The sequence below is a fragment of the Suricata suricatta genome, chromosome 5, assembly GCF_006229205.1.
Source record: "Suricata suricatta isolate VVHF042 chromosome 5, meerkat_22Aug2017_6uvM2_HiC, whole genome shotgun sequence".
NCBI classification, from domain to species: Eukaryota; Metazoa; Chordata; class Mammalia; order Carnivora; family Herpestidae; genus Suricata; species Suricata suricatta.
The window spans coordinates 66,265,593-66,284,304 of record NC_043704.1 but is presented as its reverse complement, the minus strand read 5'-3'; the positions used below and the strand labels follow the sequence as shown (position 1 = coordinate 66,284,304).

Genomic DNA, 18,712 nt, shown 5'->3' with positions numbered 1-18,712 from the left:
TCGGGCTCTGTGCTGACAGCTAGCTCAGAGCCTGGAGCCTGCTTCCAATTCTGTGTCTCCCTCTCTCTCTGACCCTCCCCTGCTTGCACTGTCTCTCTCTGTCTCTCAAAAATAAATTAAAAAAAAAAACACAAAAAACAACAATTTATTAAGTTGAAAATTGATGATTTTCAACTTAGTATCATTGGCCTGGGTGGCTCAGTTGGTTGAGTGTCTGACTTCGGCTCAGGTCATGACCTCCCGGTTTGTGAGTTTGAGCCCCAAGTCGGGCTCTGTGCTGACAGCTCAGAGCCTGGAGCCTGCTTCAGATTCTGTGTCTCCGTCTCTCTCTACCCCTCATCGGCTCACTCTCTCTCTCTCAAAAATAAATAAACATTAAAAAAAATTTTTTTAATTGATGAAAGGGATAGAAAGGTACAAACTGTCAGTTATAAAATGAATAAGTCACAAGGATGAAAAGAACATCATAGAGAGTACAGTCAATAATTAGCTTTGTATGGTGACAGATGGTAACTACACTTATTGTAATGAGCATTTTGTCATATATGTATTTGTCAAATCACTGTTTTACACACCTGAAACTACTATGTAGTATGTCAACCATACTTTAGTAAAAAATTTAAAAAAGGTTTTAAATGTAATAGGTTAGATTCTAGAGAAACAATGGGTTATAGACTAGTGTGACCTGAGTTGTCAGGCAAGACTTTATTTTAAAAAATCAGAGAGACCTTGGTTCGTTTTAAGAAGAGAACAAGATTTGTTAAGAGAAAGACACCGCAAGATGAAAGTAGGGAATTATGAGCAAAAGCAAAAAGTAGCTTCACTCTTCATTACCTAAATCACCATGAAAGGTATATGGATCAGGAGGTTGGTCAGACCTCCAGACAAAAGTGGTTGCCTGAAACCATAGGACCTGGGAACTAAATTTTGTCCAGTTTTCTATCATATCTCCCAGAATTTAATATAAAGATTTATTTTCCAAGAAGGAGTCTAACTCTTTCTCCAGTCTCCCTTTAGTAGTAATTCCTCCCCACTCTAGAATGATAGGGTCTTCCTGACCTGCTGTGGAGGGAGAGTCAGCCTCTTCTTGGGTTTTGTGAGATCAAGTATTTTGAGATATATATACTAATCACAAACCAGGTTTTCTACCTCTGCGGTCAGTGAATGCAACCTTACACTGGGTCTCTTGTGACTAAAAGTAACCCACAGTCTCAAAAATAGAAAAAATCCAGATGATTTGGCTGTGAAGCCAATGAGATTAAAGTGGCACAGCCCTGGAAGGAGACGCCCTGCTCTTATTCAGGGGAATTCTTCACTTCGTAATTCTGATTCTGGTGTTTTAGAGAGTTAGTCTGCAGCTAATCTGTATTCCTTTATAATTGGCTTTTCTTAATCACAACAACTCTCTGTAAAGAAAATTATACTGCGTTTGCAAAAAGTGCAGTTTCTCAAGTGTTAGAACAGAATTCATTATTTTTTAAAATTATTTTCTATCATCTGAAATCATGGTGCTCTTAAACTTCCTATATTAGGGCATGTATTTTGAGAGGTTGTTTTTCAATAGTAGTGATGGATTTGTGCAGATACATCCACTACATTACCTCATTTCTCCTGCTGACCAAATACAGTTCTGAAACTACTGAATTAAGGGTGCAGATTAAGTCCATAGAAAGAAGCTAATTGAATGCCTTTGATGCTGTATCATCTGTCTTCACTGAGGACCTACCCAGTTTTTCACTGTGTTTACTCAAGGGACATGGCAGCTTGCTACATTACACAGACTTGTCTATAAGGAGTAGCTATACTATTGTAGTAGTAAGAGTGTTCTGATTTTTTTCTTATGGGTTCTGTTTTGGATCCTTGAGCTGACTGCCAGGAAACTTTGAGCCAGATTTGCTTCCATACACTGGAAACTGCATACGTTATTATCCCATTCTCTGATGATTTAGCCATTTTTGTTTATTCATTTAATTTTTAATCTATTATTAATGTTTTTGGTAATGTGGCAAGCTTTTATGGAAGTACACCCACAATCTGGATCTTATTAGCACTACATTTAACGTATTTTACTAGATGTCCATAACTATTGAAGACTCTTAATTTGGATATATGCCTTTTAATCCCATTAGTGGTTATGGCAATGAACCACTTTCCTGAGGATGTTTGCTAAACTCTTAAAATCTTCATTTGTTTCTCACAGGTCATAGAGAAGAGATACTTTCTAAGGGAAGGTAATCAGGTCTGTATCTATTCTTGATAAAGTGGGCTCTTAAATTTGGAAAGAGGTGATTTCCAAATTTATTTTCAGAAGTGGTTTTTAAAAGGGCAGGGCGGGGGGAGGGAAATCCTTTTTAGGCAAAAGCATTTTCTTCTGTCCTGCTAAGTACAAAAAACAAAAATATCAAGTCAAGGGAAAATAAGAAACAAAAAGAATGCAGGGATAAGGTTATATTATAAAATAATAGCAGAAAATCATTTGCTTAAGACTCCAGAGGGTATATATCATGAACCTTTCACAATGCAGACAACTCATGTAAAAGTCCTATTAATAGGTGGATGTTATGAGATTTCACCTTCATCTTCCCTGGTTTAGATGACACTGTCACCAATTTATTGGCAAATGTTTTCCGGTTTGGTAGAATTTATTTTATTATTTGAGTAAAACCTCAGAGAGATGATTCTTAAGGAATAACAGGGTGACATACAGAAACAAAATAAGGGGAAAAGTTTAAAGGCTATTAGCATTGAACTCTGCTTGCTTGAGACCTAACGTGACTATCTTTCTTGCCTACAGATTCCAGGCTTTCCTGATCGAAAAAGGTTTGGGGGAGGAACATTAAAGAGCCTTCATTATGACTGAATTACACCCATCCTGGAAGAGTGAGCAAGCAGTGGCAGTTATGCACAGCTTTCTTCTTGCTGTGTTGATTATTAATATTTCAGCCTTTTAACAGAATCATCCTAAAATACCACCCTTCAGCCTCACCCTTTAATGGAAAGCTGAAAGGAAGTGAGTGTGGGAGGTCCAAACTATGTCCCCATTCTCTCTGTTCCTCACCTTTCTGTCCCTCTTTATAGATTATGTAAAAGCCTTCTGGAAATATGAGATGTTGTCAAAATGATGCAGTAAATGAGCAGTGACAGAGTGCTGCAGAAAAAATTTACTCTTCCCAGAATTGGAAGGTTTTTATGGGTCTGTAATTTTCCCACACTCCGTGCTGAAGGCTTAATTAACTACTTCAACAATGTATCTCTGTTGTTTTACCTTCTTGAGGGGAAAGGTTATGTTAACCGGCCCTGGGTTGTCCACCCCAAACAATCTCTGTCATTTTCAAAGAAGCAAAATGGTGTTATTCAATTGTCTCCACTCTCCGCACACACAAGGATACCTAATAATAGCAGCCCTTGTCTCCCTCGCCTCTCCTTTGCAAATGGTTCAGTGGCTCGAAGAGGCAGACTAATAGCTGGAGTTAAATATAAATAGATTAATAATACATAGAGAACAGCAGAACCAGAAAAGGAGAATTCCCTGAGAAATTGACCACTCACTAAATCCTTCACTCTGGGTTACAGATGTCTGCACTGTCTTACTGTTTTCTATTTGGAAATAGGGTGAAATCTAAGACCTGTTCAAGGGCAGTAAGAGAGATTTACAGCCTCTACTGTTTTTATTTTTTTAAAGGAAAAGTCAACTCCTGAAATGTGTCTAACTATAGTCAGTAAACTAAGAATGCTATTCTCTGTGTCAACAATGTATTTATGGAGAAGAGTAAAAATAAGTTCTACAGCAACACATTTACATGAATTATGGACTAGGATTCTTAGATTTCATTATCCAACGTTTTTTGCGGGTGGTAGTGTATGTGTGCATATGCATAATTGTCCATCGTTCCTTTTTTACCCATCTTTTTTGCTTGTTTAATTCTCTCTGCCCTGGTTCTTCTTTAATATATAGACCTGATTTCCAAAAACTGCAATTTGCTGCCTTATTCAGCACCACCTTTTTACCCATAACCACTCTCTGGCTCCGAGGCAGGTCTTTGCATTCCTGATTTTGCTCCATATTAGAAAAAATAGTAAGTGTACAATTTCAGCTCCTTATTTTAAAACTAGGCAACAAACACTAAATCCACTTTCTATTCCATTTTAGTTAAATTTCAGAAGTACTCTGGAAATCAAGGTATGCTAAAAGGGGATCTTAAAATAAGAAATCAGCCAGTGCTTTTAGAAAGGCAGTTGTAGGAATTTGGGGAAGGATTTTTAAAGCACTTTTAATCAGCTAGAATATTCTCCAGTCTGTCTTCACATCCTCAGCCACAAGACTGAGGCCTGATTTCTTTTTTGACACAAAAGAGAGCTATGCAAATCAGGATCTGTATGTGAAGTTCGGCAGAAGCGTGTTGTAACAGAGGCTGCGCAGATGCATACACAAAGACCTGATCCAACTAATGCTCTTTGTAAACAATAAGTTACTTTCCTCTTTTAAATAATAAATTAAAAAGAATGTATACATACATTATGAAAAGATTAATAATACAACAACACAAGTGTCTAAGTATATATATAACCCTTTCCTTCTTTCCCCTTTCTTCCTCTTTCTTTCCCTTAATTAAAAAACCTATCTCAATTTCTTTATTTTCTTCCTTACTAAAAAATAAACATAACCCATCACTGATGGCTTCAGGGTCAGCCTTGAAAACTTAACAGTGCCCTTTAACTCCATTTCTTCTTGCTGTGAAGCTTGACTCCCTGAATTATAGTATTCTGAGAAAAAATAATTTTTAATAATCTAAGGTAAAGTTGTTGCAAGTATTAGTAGCAGCAAAACAAGGTTGTTTGCCAAGATGAATGTTATTAGCCAAAGTTCTTAATAATGAATGTTTTGAAGAATAATTTTTGCTAAGATTTCCTGAGACCCGCTCATCAAAATTACTTTTGGATAATCTACAAATGTAATACCAAAATACTTCCTAAAGATTATTAACTAAATCTTTAATTTTCTAGATGGAACAAGTAACTAGCAAAAGAGGGTTTTTTTCCTATCGTGACTTAGATGTCTAACCAGTGTTGTTACTTATTGTGGAGGCAGCCAGACGTGAAGGCAGACGGTCACTCATCTGCTCATCAGGTGGCAGGGCCCTTTGTTGAAATCCAACTCAAGATTTAGGTTGGCCTCTCCACTTCTGTGCTCTGAAAACCATTGCTCCCAAAGGGGTTCATCCATATCACTTTATCTCAGGTTCCCAGAGAGGTATAACATAATCCTTGACAGAGCCTTGATCCTGCTGTTTTTCTGTCCATTCTGAAAATGGACTGTATGGAACTGATGTTCTGAGCCATCAGACAGAGATGAAGAGCTCCTAATTGCTGCCTGACTGAGCTTTTGAGTGTCCATTTCAATAGTATATGCCATAGCACCCAACCTAGGGATGATCTTGTATGGGTTTTTAATAAATGTTAGTTTAATTGAAATTTTTAAAGCACAGGTAGCATCTATTTTAAGAAATTTGAAGGTCTAACAGGATGTCTGCATTGATTTAATATCTTAAAATTCAGAGGAGGATACTGTTTGCGGGGAAGAAGAAGAAGAAGGAAATAAAAAATTCATTCCTCTGTAGTCCCCAGACTGAGTTAAATCACTATGGTAGGAGAGGAAAGGTTCCAGGCAATCTAGCCCTAAGAGAACCCTGAGCCACAGTATGTTTGTCTGATGTGAAATTGGAGCTGAAGCCTATCAGGTCTACTCCATAGAGTAGAAAGGGGGTCCAACTTCCAGTTACTATTAGTACCTCCCTTTAAGGACTTAAAAGCAATGGCTTTCAAACTCAACTGTACATGAAAATCCCCTGAAGTGCTTAAAAACGGAGATGCTGGGATTTTATCCACCCCCCTATCCTTGCCCAATTCTATGTGTAGAGGATAGAGCCAGGATTTTGTATTTTTAACAGACAAACCAGGTGATTCTGATTCAAGTGGTCTGGGATCCACACTTTGAGGAAGATAATTCCTATTATAGAGAATACTTGGAATGTAGACTCTGTACTAATGGCACCATTATAGTTCATCAGAGTTCTTCTTCAGCTTCCTTTACATGAGCTCACCTTCATGAACTGAGCCACTCCTCCCTCGCAAGGTTATACATGCCACAGCAATCATGACATGATTGTCCCATCCTCTATTGGCAAAACAGGAGATGTTTGTTTTTCATGTACTACTACCATTTTTATTATGACCACATTCTGCATTCCAGGTGTATCTATTTCTAATAAGATGTCTTGCCATCTCATACACAGTCCCTCTCTTGTACCACACTTGTTTTCTCAGATGGCTAATCACTAACCTTACCAAGGTCATCTATAAGTATTGATGGACGAAACCCCTGCAGTCCAACAAAGACATAAAATCTTGCTCAGTACCAGCAAGTACATTTATCAGTTCCATCTCTTTTTTTGGACACCTCTAACTGTAACTCCTCTAACTCCATCCTGGGGTGATTTCTCTCCAGACCTGTCATGCTTCTTCACATTACCCTGTAACAATCCCCAGCTCCCAGGATGAAATGTTTGCTACTTTCTTGGTGTGGCTCAGTGGTCTTCCAACTGGGATGGGTACACATGTCCCCTCCAAGAGGTGCATGGGCACAGATAGTTTTAGGGGAATCATTTTCCAGGTCATCCATCTCCATTATGTATGTTAAAATTGTTCTTCTTGTGAATGCAGCTCAGTGCTGGTTCTTACTTCCCACCTGTGCTTTCTTTCACAATTGTCCTTTTCCCACAATGAAAAAGGAACATCTTGCTTATGTAGGAATGTGGTGTGTTGCCCCAGGTGTAAATGTCTTAGGATACCAAGGACAATTCTAAATATTAGTTTTATTTAAGGACTTTGTTCCACTCACACAATTATTAAAAAAAAAAAAATGCAGACCTCTCAAGGAAGAGGTTCCTGAGTTCCTGAAGATACAGCAAAGAGAGTTTTGGCAAGAAATAACCAAGGCTGTGGCACATTCTTTCATGGCAAGTCTTCTTGCTTGGTCTATCAAAATATCAAAATAACTTTTTTGTGAAAAATACAGGCAAATGAATAAAAAAACTTTCTCAACCCGTTCTGAGTAAATGAGTTAGAAAAGGCACATCTAAGTGAAAAGGTAACATTTAATTAAAATCAGTGATTCTGATGGCTGGGTAACCAAGCCTTTTCCAGTCAGGTTCCCAATTATTTCCTTGCAACAAAATTAAAGGAGAACCTGAGTTGTTGATAGGTCACTAAAAATGATGTTTAATGATAGATTTAATGTGATTTTTGATATTTGATTCAGAAGGAGAAGTGAGTGATGTAATAAAACTCCTTCCATTCATATCTACTTATCTTTGTGAACAAATTTTCTTTAACATATCTTAAAAAATAAGATTAAATGATGTTGAATCATGTCTTATTCTGGAGATAAGAACTATAAGTGAGAATTATTAATTCATGGATATATGAACTAATGGGGGAGGGCATTCGCCTTATTAAAAGAAGCATTTCCAGAAAGACTTTACCTTTTGTATTTAACATTTATCAAAATATCCAGTATGTATGGATTACTGTCCTAGAGAACCTTCCAGTCTCCTGTCTGGAGGGTGAAAGACTTCCTGATAGCATTCTCAGGAAGTGCAGTGGAAGGAGGATGGAGGTTTCATCACTCACTTACACTTAGTTTTGGTCCTACTCTCCACAATCTGGTGTTTGTGAGTCTGGAATTCCTCTGACTTTTCTTAATGGAGCTTCTGCAGAGAGTAAACCTATTTTCTACTAGAATCTGAGAGAAGCAGATACCTGCTGTCTCTACTTCCCGGTCCTTTTCATATCCTCCCCCCCTCCCGCCCCCCCTCACACATTCCCTATATTAGTTCACTGAACCTATCCACCCCTGTCTGGTTTTTAGCATCTTTGTTCTCGTTGCTCACGACTTTAATATCGTGACTCTGTTCTGACCCAGTGAGTGTTTGCCTTGTCCCTACACCTGCTCCCTCCACTGGGTGTCTTTGACACCTGCCCAGATAGCATCCCTCTTCCCCTGCTTTGGTTGTCTGCCAAAACTTTCCTTTCCCTGTCTTCTCTCACTAGACCCCTCCACTCTGCCCTAAACACGGCTCTTTAAATGCACTGCCCTTCAACTTCTCTGTGTTGGCACACACTTTTTCCTCTGCTCAATACCCTATCCAACTCATTCTATGCAGTTTGGCTCAGTTATCACCTCCTTTGGGAAGCGTTCCCTACCTCCTCCTCAGGACTAAGTGCGCTTCAATCCCTCCTGTAGCACCCTGGGCTCATCCCTGGTTTGGTTCTCTGTTGTAATGGCCTGTTTATTTCAGCCTTCGCCAGTATGCTGCCCTAGTAGAGAACAGGACTGAGTCTCTCTGTATCCCCTACATCTCACAGGGTCTGGCATGTAGCAAGTCCTCAGTAATTGTAAGATAAAGAAATGAGTGTGTGATTACATTGAAATGGAAAACCATCAGACATCAAACCAGATCTGTCGCTGAGTTTTATTTATTCCCTTATCCCTTGTGTGTATATAGCACAGTGCCTGGCACATAGTAGTTATACAAAGCAAATGCTTGTTTTATTGAATCACATTTATAAAAACAGAAAAAAGAAATAGGAGAAGTCCATAAATTTTGGTGATAGGTTATTAGATTTCAAATGTTTTCAAACCCCATAAAATAATTTTCATCTAGTCAAGGATCTGCAACCACAACCACTTTCTTACTCTGAGAAATCTTCCACACCCTAGGAAACACTTCTTAGATCTGCCTTCAGAGCAGATTCAACATAAAGAACCTAAGAAGCCTTTGGAAAAATAAAGCAGTAAGGCTTTTCTCTTGTCTTTTATTGATTCCCCATTCATTTTTCCCCTCTAACCAACAAAGGCTAACTTCCAGGATAGAGAGATTGAAGACTCAAAGTACTCATAAACTCAGATCTAAGAAATACTTTTTCTGGAATTCATTTTTGATTTTGAGTCTGCATACTGCAGGAGTAACAAAAACTAAGCCTCAGTAAAACTGGGGCCTCCCCCAACATGCACCACTTCCTCCCAGGTTTGTATATAAATTCCAGGGAAGCAAGCTTACATAATACCACAATGTCATCTGTCCATGCTGACATATGCTGAGATGTCCTAAAGCTGCCTGGAACTCGGGCATCAGTCCACACAGGTTGGTTTGCTACCAACCTGTCATTTGTTTTTTCAGTCCAGCCCTCTCTGTGCTAACCCCTCACACACAGGCAAGTCATCCTGCTGCTACTGAAGTATGTTGGAGCCTGGAGACTTCTGGCAGTAAATTAGACCATTTATATAGAGCAGAGGGTCTAAGCTGGCGGCCCATAACCTTTTCAAATCTGCATGCATGTTTTTGACATCACTGTATCCGTCATCTCTTACCAAGCCACCCCCTTAATAGCATAAAATACACCATACTATTTGCCCACGGTTCTGTGAGTCAGCAGTTTGGAGTAGGTCATGCTGGTGGTTCTTCTGCCAGTTTCACCTGGGACCGTGCATGTGTCTGCAGTTACCTGGCAGCCAGAATGCATCATTCACATGTCAGGCAGTTAATGCTGTACTACCTTCTCTCTTCGTGTGGTTTCTCATTCTCAAGGACTCTAGCCCAGCTTCTCTGCGTGGTAATCTCAAGCAGTAAGAAATGAACAAATCCTAGGGCACAGCACCTTTCAAGCCCCTGCTTGTGTTGTGTTTGCTACTAACCAAAGTAAGATTCAAGGAGGTAAGAAAAACGCTACATCTCTTTGAATGAAGAGCAGCAAAGTCAACATTACAAAAGACCATGCATACAAGAATAGGAGGAAATTATGGGCATTTTTGTCATCTACCACAATGGTTTACCTATCTATCCATCCAGCCATTCGTTGATGTGTTTGTTCCAGTTGCCAGTGTTTAAAATTGGTGCGTCATCTGCTAGGGATTTACCCAAGGGATACAGAAGTGCTGACGCATAGGAGCACATGTACCCCAATGTTCATAGCAGCAGTGTCAACAATAGCCAAATCATGGAAAGAACCTAAATGTCCATCACCTGATGAGTGGATCAAGACGATGTGGTATATATACACAATGGAGTACTACATGGCAATGAGAAAGAATGAAATATGGTCATTTGTAAGAAAATGGATGGACCTCGAGGGTGTCATGCAAAGCTAAATAAGTCAGGCAGAGAAGGACAGAAACCATATGTTTGCACTCATAGGTCTAACAGGAGAACAGGAGAAACCTAATGGAGGACCAGGGGGAGGGGAAGAGGGAAAGAGAGTTGGGGAGAGAGAGGGATGTAAACTTGAGAGACTACTGAATACTGAAAATGAACTGAGGGTTGAAGGGGAAGGGGGAGGGGGGGAAAGAGGTGGTGATGGAGGAGGGGACTTGTGGGGAAGAGCACTGGGTGTTGTATGGAAACCAATTTGACAATAAACTATTAAAATAAATAAATAAATTGGTGTGTCATATAAAAAAAAAGTCTTATCTTGAAATACCACCTAGCCTACATTTCCTGCCTGGTCTATTGCACTTAAGTTTGTGATAATAAAGCCTAGTTTACAAGACTTTTCTTGTAAAATTAAATGACATAATTTCTGTGGAAAAATCTGGCATGAACAGGCACTCTCGAGATACGGTTTCTTTCTTTGTGAAAACAATTAGCCACGAAGTGGATATCTATCCATGGCTAAGGGGAATAGCCAAGATGAGGGGCAAGAGAGTCATGGAAAAGGTGGCTGGAAAGTAATCTCTTGGTCTGCACAAGATCTTTAAAGAACTTATTTTGAAAAAAACACAATATATTTAAGAAATGAAAGGAACAGTAGCAAACATCTCAGTTTGCTTTCAGTGCAGCACTGCAGATTCTGGACAGTTCACCCAGCTCATGCCTCGGAGGCACCTCTGGACAGTGGTCCAGACTCAGTCCCTGTGTCAAGCAGCTATGTGTTCATTTTGTCACTGCCCTGCAGAGAATGAATACCCTGCCTGATTCCTTCCACTCCTGAGTTAGGACTGAAGAGAAGGCTCTGCCACACACAGCATGCCTTAACTATCACAATTCCTTTCCCAGAGAGCTTTACAGTTTCTGTCTTTAGTAATAAGCCTCCTTCTCTTCACTGGGACACATAATTGGCTAATCTTTACCTCAGATGAAGAGAAGATAGGCTCTGCAAACTCTTCCAGAAACAGCCTAGATTTAGTAAAAACCAAAGGCAATTGTGTAAGCAGCTTGAAAACAGGCATGCTGGACTTTCTCCCTAGATAATCAGTTAGGCAATTTTTGTGGCTAGTTTGAACTGCCTGCTAACCAGTGAGCACAGTGAAGTGGCGGGAATAACATCCAGAGGGTGGACTGGAGGAGAAACAGAAGCATTTTGGCTTCATACCCTCTCTGGGCCTGCGTTTCCTGAAGTCATCACACCTGTAACAGAGGGGAAATGGCCGAGTTGAAGGTAAGAGACTATCTGCCAAGTTTGCTGTGGCTTCATGGCCAGAATTTGTGGAAGCTTCTGAGAACCCCAGAGTGTCAGAGTCAGGGAGGACTTAGAGAGGCCCTGTTCTAAACCCGTGTTCAGAGGCTTTGTGATGGTGTCCGCAGGCATGGCTGGAGCTGAGGGTGTTCGGGGAAAGGAGAACAAGAAAAGAGATGAAACCTTCATTGTCCATATTTTGCCTTTGTTCATTTCAAATATTGTCTTGGGAATCCGTGGACATCACAAGGGCTCCCCCACAACCATGGGCAGATCCATTTCTCGCTGCCTGCTTCCCAGCCCCCACCCTGATAGCTACTGTTGCTGCAGCTTCCGGGACTGACTCCAGCCGACCAATTAGATTTACTTAATCTATTCAGTTATTTTGAGGATCCACAATTGGCCCTTGGCCTGTAGAAGCCCTAGCACTTCCTCTAGGAAGTAATTCCTTTTTATTATTTAATGTGCAATTGAAAAATACGTGTGGGTTATATGCTATTAATGAATTAACTCATTCTGTAATCCTCAAAATGGATCTGGGATGTAGGCACTCTTGTTTCTATTTAACCAGAAAAGTTTGGAGAGATTAAGTGACTTGCCCAAGGTCACTGCTTATAGGTGACAGAGACTAGATCAGAACCTGGTTTGTCTGAATCCAAATTCCAAGTTCCAATAGGAGACTTAGTGGCATCTACTGGACTGTGTGCCTTAAATCCAGGGAAAGTGATTGTTTTCCCAGTGTCTAAAACCACACCTAGAGTCCAGCCTGGGCTGTATCAGTGCCCAACACATGCATGTGGAACTGAGTAGAACTTTCCAGAACTTTGACTCAAGCCAGGTGAGCCCCACATTAGGCTTCTTTCAGGAATGCAGAATTTGAACACTTCCCTAATGCCCTTTAACTGATGCTGAGTTTGAAGAATCAAACATCTCCCCAGTTGATAGGGATCCTGAAAACACTCAACACTGAGGTAAACGAGTTTGTTTCTTTACCTTCATGCATGACCAAGAGTTGGAAAAGCTGAGAAAGAACTCTCTTTCATTCAGCAAATATTATGTGTTAGTACTGATGCCACAGATTAACACTTTAAAGGAACTGAGTCTGGGGTAAGTAGGGTCAAGAGAAACTTCTTGAATGAGGCTGTTCCTCGGCTGAGTCATAAGAGAGAAGTCGAAATTGGCTACGTGAAAAGAGATGGGGGCCAGAGGAAAAAGCAAGTGCAAAGGCATGGCACACGCAGACAGCCAAGCATGTTCTGGGAGCCAAGAGGGTTTCAGCTAAATTTGAGCTGCTGCAGGGATAGCCAAGTTGACATACCCAAGAGGCTATGGGATGTATGTGTCTGGATCTCGGGAGAGGGTAGGACCAGGTGAATAGATATAGGAGGACATCATACCAATAGTGGCAGCTGAAGTCGTGGGAAAGGGAGAGTGAATAAGAACTTTGTTTCCTGATGAAAATCCTATGGGGGAGTTCAGCAGGGGCTGAAAACATCCTCACCATTTATAAATAAGTTATATCTAAAATCCTATCCTGCTGAAATTTTCAGCAACTTATTATGCACAGCACCAGCAGACCAATGTAAATTGCATGCTGGTCTTTGTTCTCCATTTCAAAGGCTTTCTTCCCTGCCTGCTGTCTAATCTCCAAGAGCAAAGGTTAGCTCTAGAGATCAGGAATCCAAACACAGAAAGCAAGATTGCATCATTCTAATCAATAAACATTATATAAGTTTAAAAATATACTTCTCAGCTTTTATTTCTTCATTATAACAGATATATTAACATAAAGCCTCAAAAGAAATCACATTTATATAAAAGCAGCACAACAAAGGGAAAGTAAATTCAAAAGATAATAAGGTTAAATTTCAAACAGACCACTCCACATTCTTAAGTCCCTTCACTTCTACAAGTCTTGATTTCCTCATTTCTACAACGAAGAAAATAATTTCATTCATTAGATCTGGGTCTGTGTTCAACAAATTTATGGGGGTGGGGGGGCTTAGTCTAATGATTAGCCAGAGATGGGACCCACTAATATTGTTGTTGTATTTGTTTCCTGTTTCTGCTGTAACAAATTACCACAAATCTAGAGACTTAAAACAACACATATTTATTCTCCTACAGTTCTGGAGGTTGGAACTGTAAAATCAATTCCCTAAACTCAAGCTCTCCCAAGCTGCCCTCATTCTGTGATTGAGTCTCGTCTTCAAAGTGTATCACTTCAACCTCTGCCTGTCACTGCGCTGGCTTTTCCCTCTTCTGGAGTTGGATCTCCCTCCACCTCCCTCTACTAAGGCACTCGTGAATACATTTGGGGCGCACCCAAATGATCGAGGATAACCCGTCATCTCGAGATTTACTTTGGTCACATCGCAAAGTCTCTTTGAGTGTAGGAAGTTCCCAGGGATTCAGACATGGATATCATCGAGGGTCATTATTCAGCCTTACCTGCAAGTGCCCAACAATCTCTGTTCTCCGATCCCAGGACAGTTCATTAGAACTATTGGAGTCGGGGCACCTGGGTGGCTCAGTTGGTTAAGTGTCTGACTTCAGCTCAGGTGATAATCTCGCGGTTCATGGGTTTAAGCCCCGTGTCGGGCTCTGGGTTGACAGCTCAGAGCCTGGGGTCTGCTTCAGATTCTGTGTCTCCTTCTCTCTCTAGCCTTGCCCCCACTCCTGCTCTGTCTCTGTTTCTCAAGAATAAGTAAATGTTAAAAATTTTAAATTAAAAATAAAAAGAAATACTGGATTCTTTCCATAGGAACAAGGTAGCTATCATTCCATCTCTACCCTACCTTCTCTCTCCTTCCTTTGTGCTCAGTGAAAGGCAGTGAGGTGCACCATCTGCTCATCCCAGAATCAGAGTTAGGAGAAAGCACTCTGACACAGAGCACATCCCAGGGACCAGGGGAGGATTAAAAAGTGGTATGCTAGGCAGCTGCCAGACAACTGAAGTTATATGGAGCCTGGGAATTTGTTCTTTCATTTAGAGAGGATTCATATCATTCTCTTGGAAAAAAAACTGAAATCATTATTTTACATTGGATCAAGCTATTCAGAAACCTGGACTGAAGAAAACATATAAACTCACTTGCTTAGATTTTCTTTTCTTCTAGCATAAGGAATATTTGTACATAGTCACTGAACCAGCTGAAGTTGAATGCTTGGATTTTCACAGCTGATATAAGCAAAGTTCAGATTCTACCCTTGATCTCAGTGCCTTGGGAAAGCAGGTGCTGAATACTGCTTTCTCAAGTCAGATACCTTTGACAACAAGGGACATGGCATTTGAAAGCTCTAATAAACTCATCTGTAATTCTTCTCTCCAAGGATTAGGAAAACCAACTGACTGGAGAATGAGTCAGCATTTTCCGCCTCCTCTTCAGCCAATGCACCACAGCTAAGATGCAGAAACCAGCTCAGAACTCACACCTCTCTTGGAGCTGGGTGGCTCCCTTCCAAACCACCAGCTGTTCTTTCTACTTTCTTGTCTATTTTTTAAAGCAGTCAGAAGCAAACGCTTCAGAACTACATATACTAAGTCTCTTTTTGCCTTGTGCCAAAAATACGTATAACCCTGGACTCTGTTCTGAGACCAGCAGTTGCAAAGAATGGGAAAGGTTAATAAGTAAACCCAGCCATGCCTGGAGAAGGTTCAGCTGTATTCCTCAGCACTTAAACCTACCCGGCCCCTCTTGCAGAGGGAAACAATGCGGCAGTTGAACAAAGTAAAGGCGCTGTCATGCTCAATGGCTTCAGTCACAGATTGGTCTAAAATTCCATTCTACAGAATTGAAGATAATTTGGGGTCATTACCATTTCTCAGCAGCTCAAATTCAATCCTGTTGACGGTGAGCGTGAGGTCCATTCTGAGAGAAAATTGTACTCAGTGGAGAGTCGGAATGCTGGGTGCCCTGCCATTTCCCCAGAAAATCAGTCCAAACTGCATGCCACTGCAGTTAACCTATCTGTGTATAATATAACTCAGTGTTTTTAGTGCTGATTGATTTTCAGATATACAAATGAAACTATGTCTAGAGGCAAAAAGAATAATTTCCCTTCCATTGCTTTCTAGGTCACAACATTTCACATTTGATATTCCTTCCAAATATGGCAGTTATTGGCCTGACCATTGTTCACCAGTGCAGGCATATTGCATTCAGCTCCACGCTGCTGAGAACTCAGGAGGGCTTACCCTCCACCCACCAGCATCCTTCTTATATCTTTTAAAGACATGTGCTCAGATGGTGGCATTTCTCTCAGAGAGCAAGGCTGTACTTGCCTTATCCTGAGCTAAAATTAAGTCCGTTTATTAGGAACAACTATAGGCAGAAAATAGCCATTTTTGAATATTTAAGTTAGAGAAAAGGGGGTTCTAACTCCACTTACAGCAGCATACATACACTCAGAATAGGCTCTAAGTGAGAGGCTAAATCTAACAATAGGTATCTATTGAGTCCCCTCTGGTAAGCCAGGCACAGGGCACATCCAGGCAAACAAGACTGCTACAGTCATAGATTTCATGGGGCATATCAACCAACGACAGTGAGCCAGAGCTCACGGGTATGCTAAGTGTTGTAAGAATAAATTTCAGGGGCTCCCATACTTTACTTTGTTGAGAAAGTCCTTAACTTTTCTCCCCTCTAGGTATAAAGTAAACAGCTGGCAATCAGATAGACTCCATTGTACCATTGTGGACAGACTCTTGTCTGGCACTTCTCCTGAAAGCCACCCATATCTTCAGACTTTGTTTCCATATATTCACAAAAATACAAATATATACACAAGTATTCTATAGATGAACTAGAAAATGTAGGCTTCTGCCTCTCAGCAAGGCAGTTTGGAGACCTTTCTCTCAAGGGTTCTGCTGTAGACTGTATCCACATGCCTATTTTTAGTTGCTTCTTTCACTGCCTAGAGGGGAGGTTGCAGTCTAGGTCCTGAAAGATCCTACTAATCTGGACTTGAGGTGATGCCTGAGTTATCTCCCTTCTCCAAAATTCCCTGGTGGAAAAAAAGAAAGAACCTCTTCTTGAGGTGGGATAATTAAGATCAGGCCCACAAACCAACTAAGTATAGCTAAGGGTGGAAAGTCTATGCAATATTCAAGAGTCTTCTCCCAATTAATCGGTGGTCTTTAAAATTCACACAGAGCATATTTTCTTTCCTAAATGGCCCACATACCAAGACATAGCAAACGTATTAGATATGGAACATCATTCACAAACACATGTCCATATAGAAATTCTTACCTTCATTAGACTATCAATGTTGTGAAATGCTCTTTAAATACTGTTAATGACAGCCTTTGTGTCTTTGTCATATGCAGTACATTTCTGGATTTGGGAATGAATGTGCCTCAGAGGACCCTCGCTGCCCAGGTGCCCTGCCAGAAGGACAGGTATGGATGAATAGTTTATTAGCTTAGAGAACTCTGACTTGTAGGAATGAATAACTAGCCCTCAGGCCAAAGTGCATCTACCCACCATTGTTCCTGGAAACCGAATAGGAGTTTCACAAATCATTAAGACAGTTGGGATACACAACAATGCCAATACTAAGATTAAAGTGGGATGGAGGTTACCTTTGTCAAAGCACCCAATCTGAAATAGTAACACTAGCTGTAGAACTTTCAGGAGGATACCCTACACTGAAGGTTAAGAGGACTTCCTCATAGTTTTCTTGAACTGCATAATGGTCTTAAAAATAGATCCACAAAGATGTTGACATTAGTGTTGGTTATAATACCAAAAATATGGCAAATAAAACTTTTTTCAAAAATTTTATAGAATATCTTATGGCATGAAAAAATTGCTCATGATTTAGTGTTTCTTCCAAAAAAATTTCGTGATCATTATAGGACTACACTCATCACCCATCATTGGATTCTCATTTTGGAGGAAAAGAATGGAAGGAAATATACCAGTGTGACAACATTGGGTTATTTCTGGATGGTGAGATCATGGGTTATATTTTATAAGTGCTCTAAATTACACATGTATCACTTTTCTAAACAGGGGCAAAGTCACCTAAACAGTTGTTACAAAAAGTATATTTGGGTTGGAGATGGTCCTATGCAGTGGACCAGAGCATTCCCATCCAGAACATGATTCCTCCCACTGAATTGCTTGGCAGGAAGGCAGGGTGCTTTTCTGATTGGAGTGATGTTACTTATTGCCTCTTTTGTTTTAGAACAATCCTCAAGTCTGCCCTTACAACCTGTATGCTGAGCAGCTCTCAGGATCGGCTTTCACTTGTCCACGGAGCACAAATAAGAGAAGGTACAGGATTAGATTAATTCTGACCTGCAAACTGTGGGATTTATGGCTAATCCTTAGTGCTGGCTCGTCTACCTGGGCCATCGCCTCCCAGGGCTGCCAAAGATTCCGCTTTTCACAGGCTGTGCCCTGGGTGATAGGGGAAACCTCATCTCCAGCTAGGATCAAGTGACTGGTGGAAAAAAGTGAGAAAGCAGCTGCACAGAGTCTTGGAAAACACACATTTCTAGCTCCATTTACAAATTCCCATTTGCCTTCAAAAGAAAATGTCCCCAGTAGACTGGCCTTCCCCAATGGGTTGTCCAGTTGAGTTTTCCATTTTGATTTACTTGTGGTTTTTTTTTTTTAAATAATGAGTAACTCAAAATTACAGATGATTCAGTATAATATCTTCTTCAGCTGACTGGAAATATTATTCTCTTTGCATGAAAATGTTGGATAACTAAGCTTGGGCAGTTGAAAGGTCATGTATTATGGCCTCTTGTGGTTTGAATTAATAAGGTTTTTACTCTTTGGAATTTGCCTTCCCTGGAAACTGGCACATTCATTAGCACAATGTGTCATGTTGCATGTTTGCTCTAAGCCAGGTCAATGAACTCACTCCCCTGATTGACTCCCATGGGGCGAGTTGAAGGAAATAAGATGTTGTGGTTTGGGGAGGCAGTAAGTGTTGTGACTTAAACAAGTAGTGTCCAACTATAGGAACGTCAGCTTAGGGCATCTGTGGAGAGGAGTGCTCCTAATTTTGGAGACTTGGGGAGGAGGGCAGTTGGTCTGGTACTGCTTAGTGGAAGGGACTGGGTTTACCTCCACAGACTCCTCCTGGGGAGCAAATGAGGTAGTGAGTACGGCAGCATAATGGACCACACGAACGATAGGTTGTTCTCTTTAGTGGTTAATTATGCCCACTCTGGAGTCGT

The 18,712-nt window shown here is 40.6% G+C and overlaps 2 protein-coding genes across 3 annotated transcripts in view; both read left to right on the top strand.

Annotated features, from left to right (window-relative positions):
* RABL3 (RAB, member of RAS oncogene family like 3) overlaps positions 1 to 7,363 on the top strand; it is a 38,706-nt gene extending 31,343 nt beyond the window's left edge. For both annotated transcript variants that reach the window (XM_029939400.1, XM_029939399.1), the window contains 2 exons: positions 2,201 to 2,239; positions 2,795 to 7,363. In XM_029939400.1, coding sequence (XP_029795260.1) covers positions 2,201 to 2,239; positions 2,795 to 2,860 — 105 coding nt within the window. In that variant the 3' untranslated portion in view covers positions 2,861 to 7,363. The remainder of the gene's footprint in view (positions 1 to 2,200; positions 2,240 to 2,794) is intronic.
* A 4,015-nt stretch (positions 7,364 to 11,378) lies between these two features.
* Positions 11,379 to 18,712, top strand: part of HGD (homogentisate 1,2-dioxygenase) — a 43,393-nt gene continuing 36,059 nt past the window's right edge. The window contains exons 1-3 of the mRNA XM_029940709.1: positions 11,379 to 11,493; positions 16,844 to 16,915; positions 17,707 to 17,795. Coding sequence (XP_029796569.1) covers positions 11,479 to 11,493; positions 16,844 to 16,915; positions 17,707 to 17,795 — 176 coding nt within the window. The 5' untranslated portion in view covers positions 11,379 to 11,478. The remainder of the gene's footprint in view (positions 11,494 to 16,843; positions 16,916 to 17,706; positions 17,796 to 18,712) is intronic.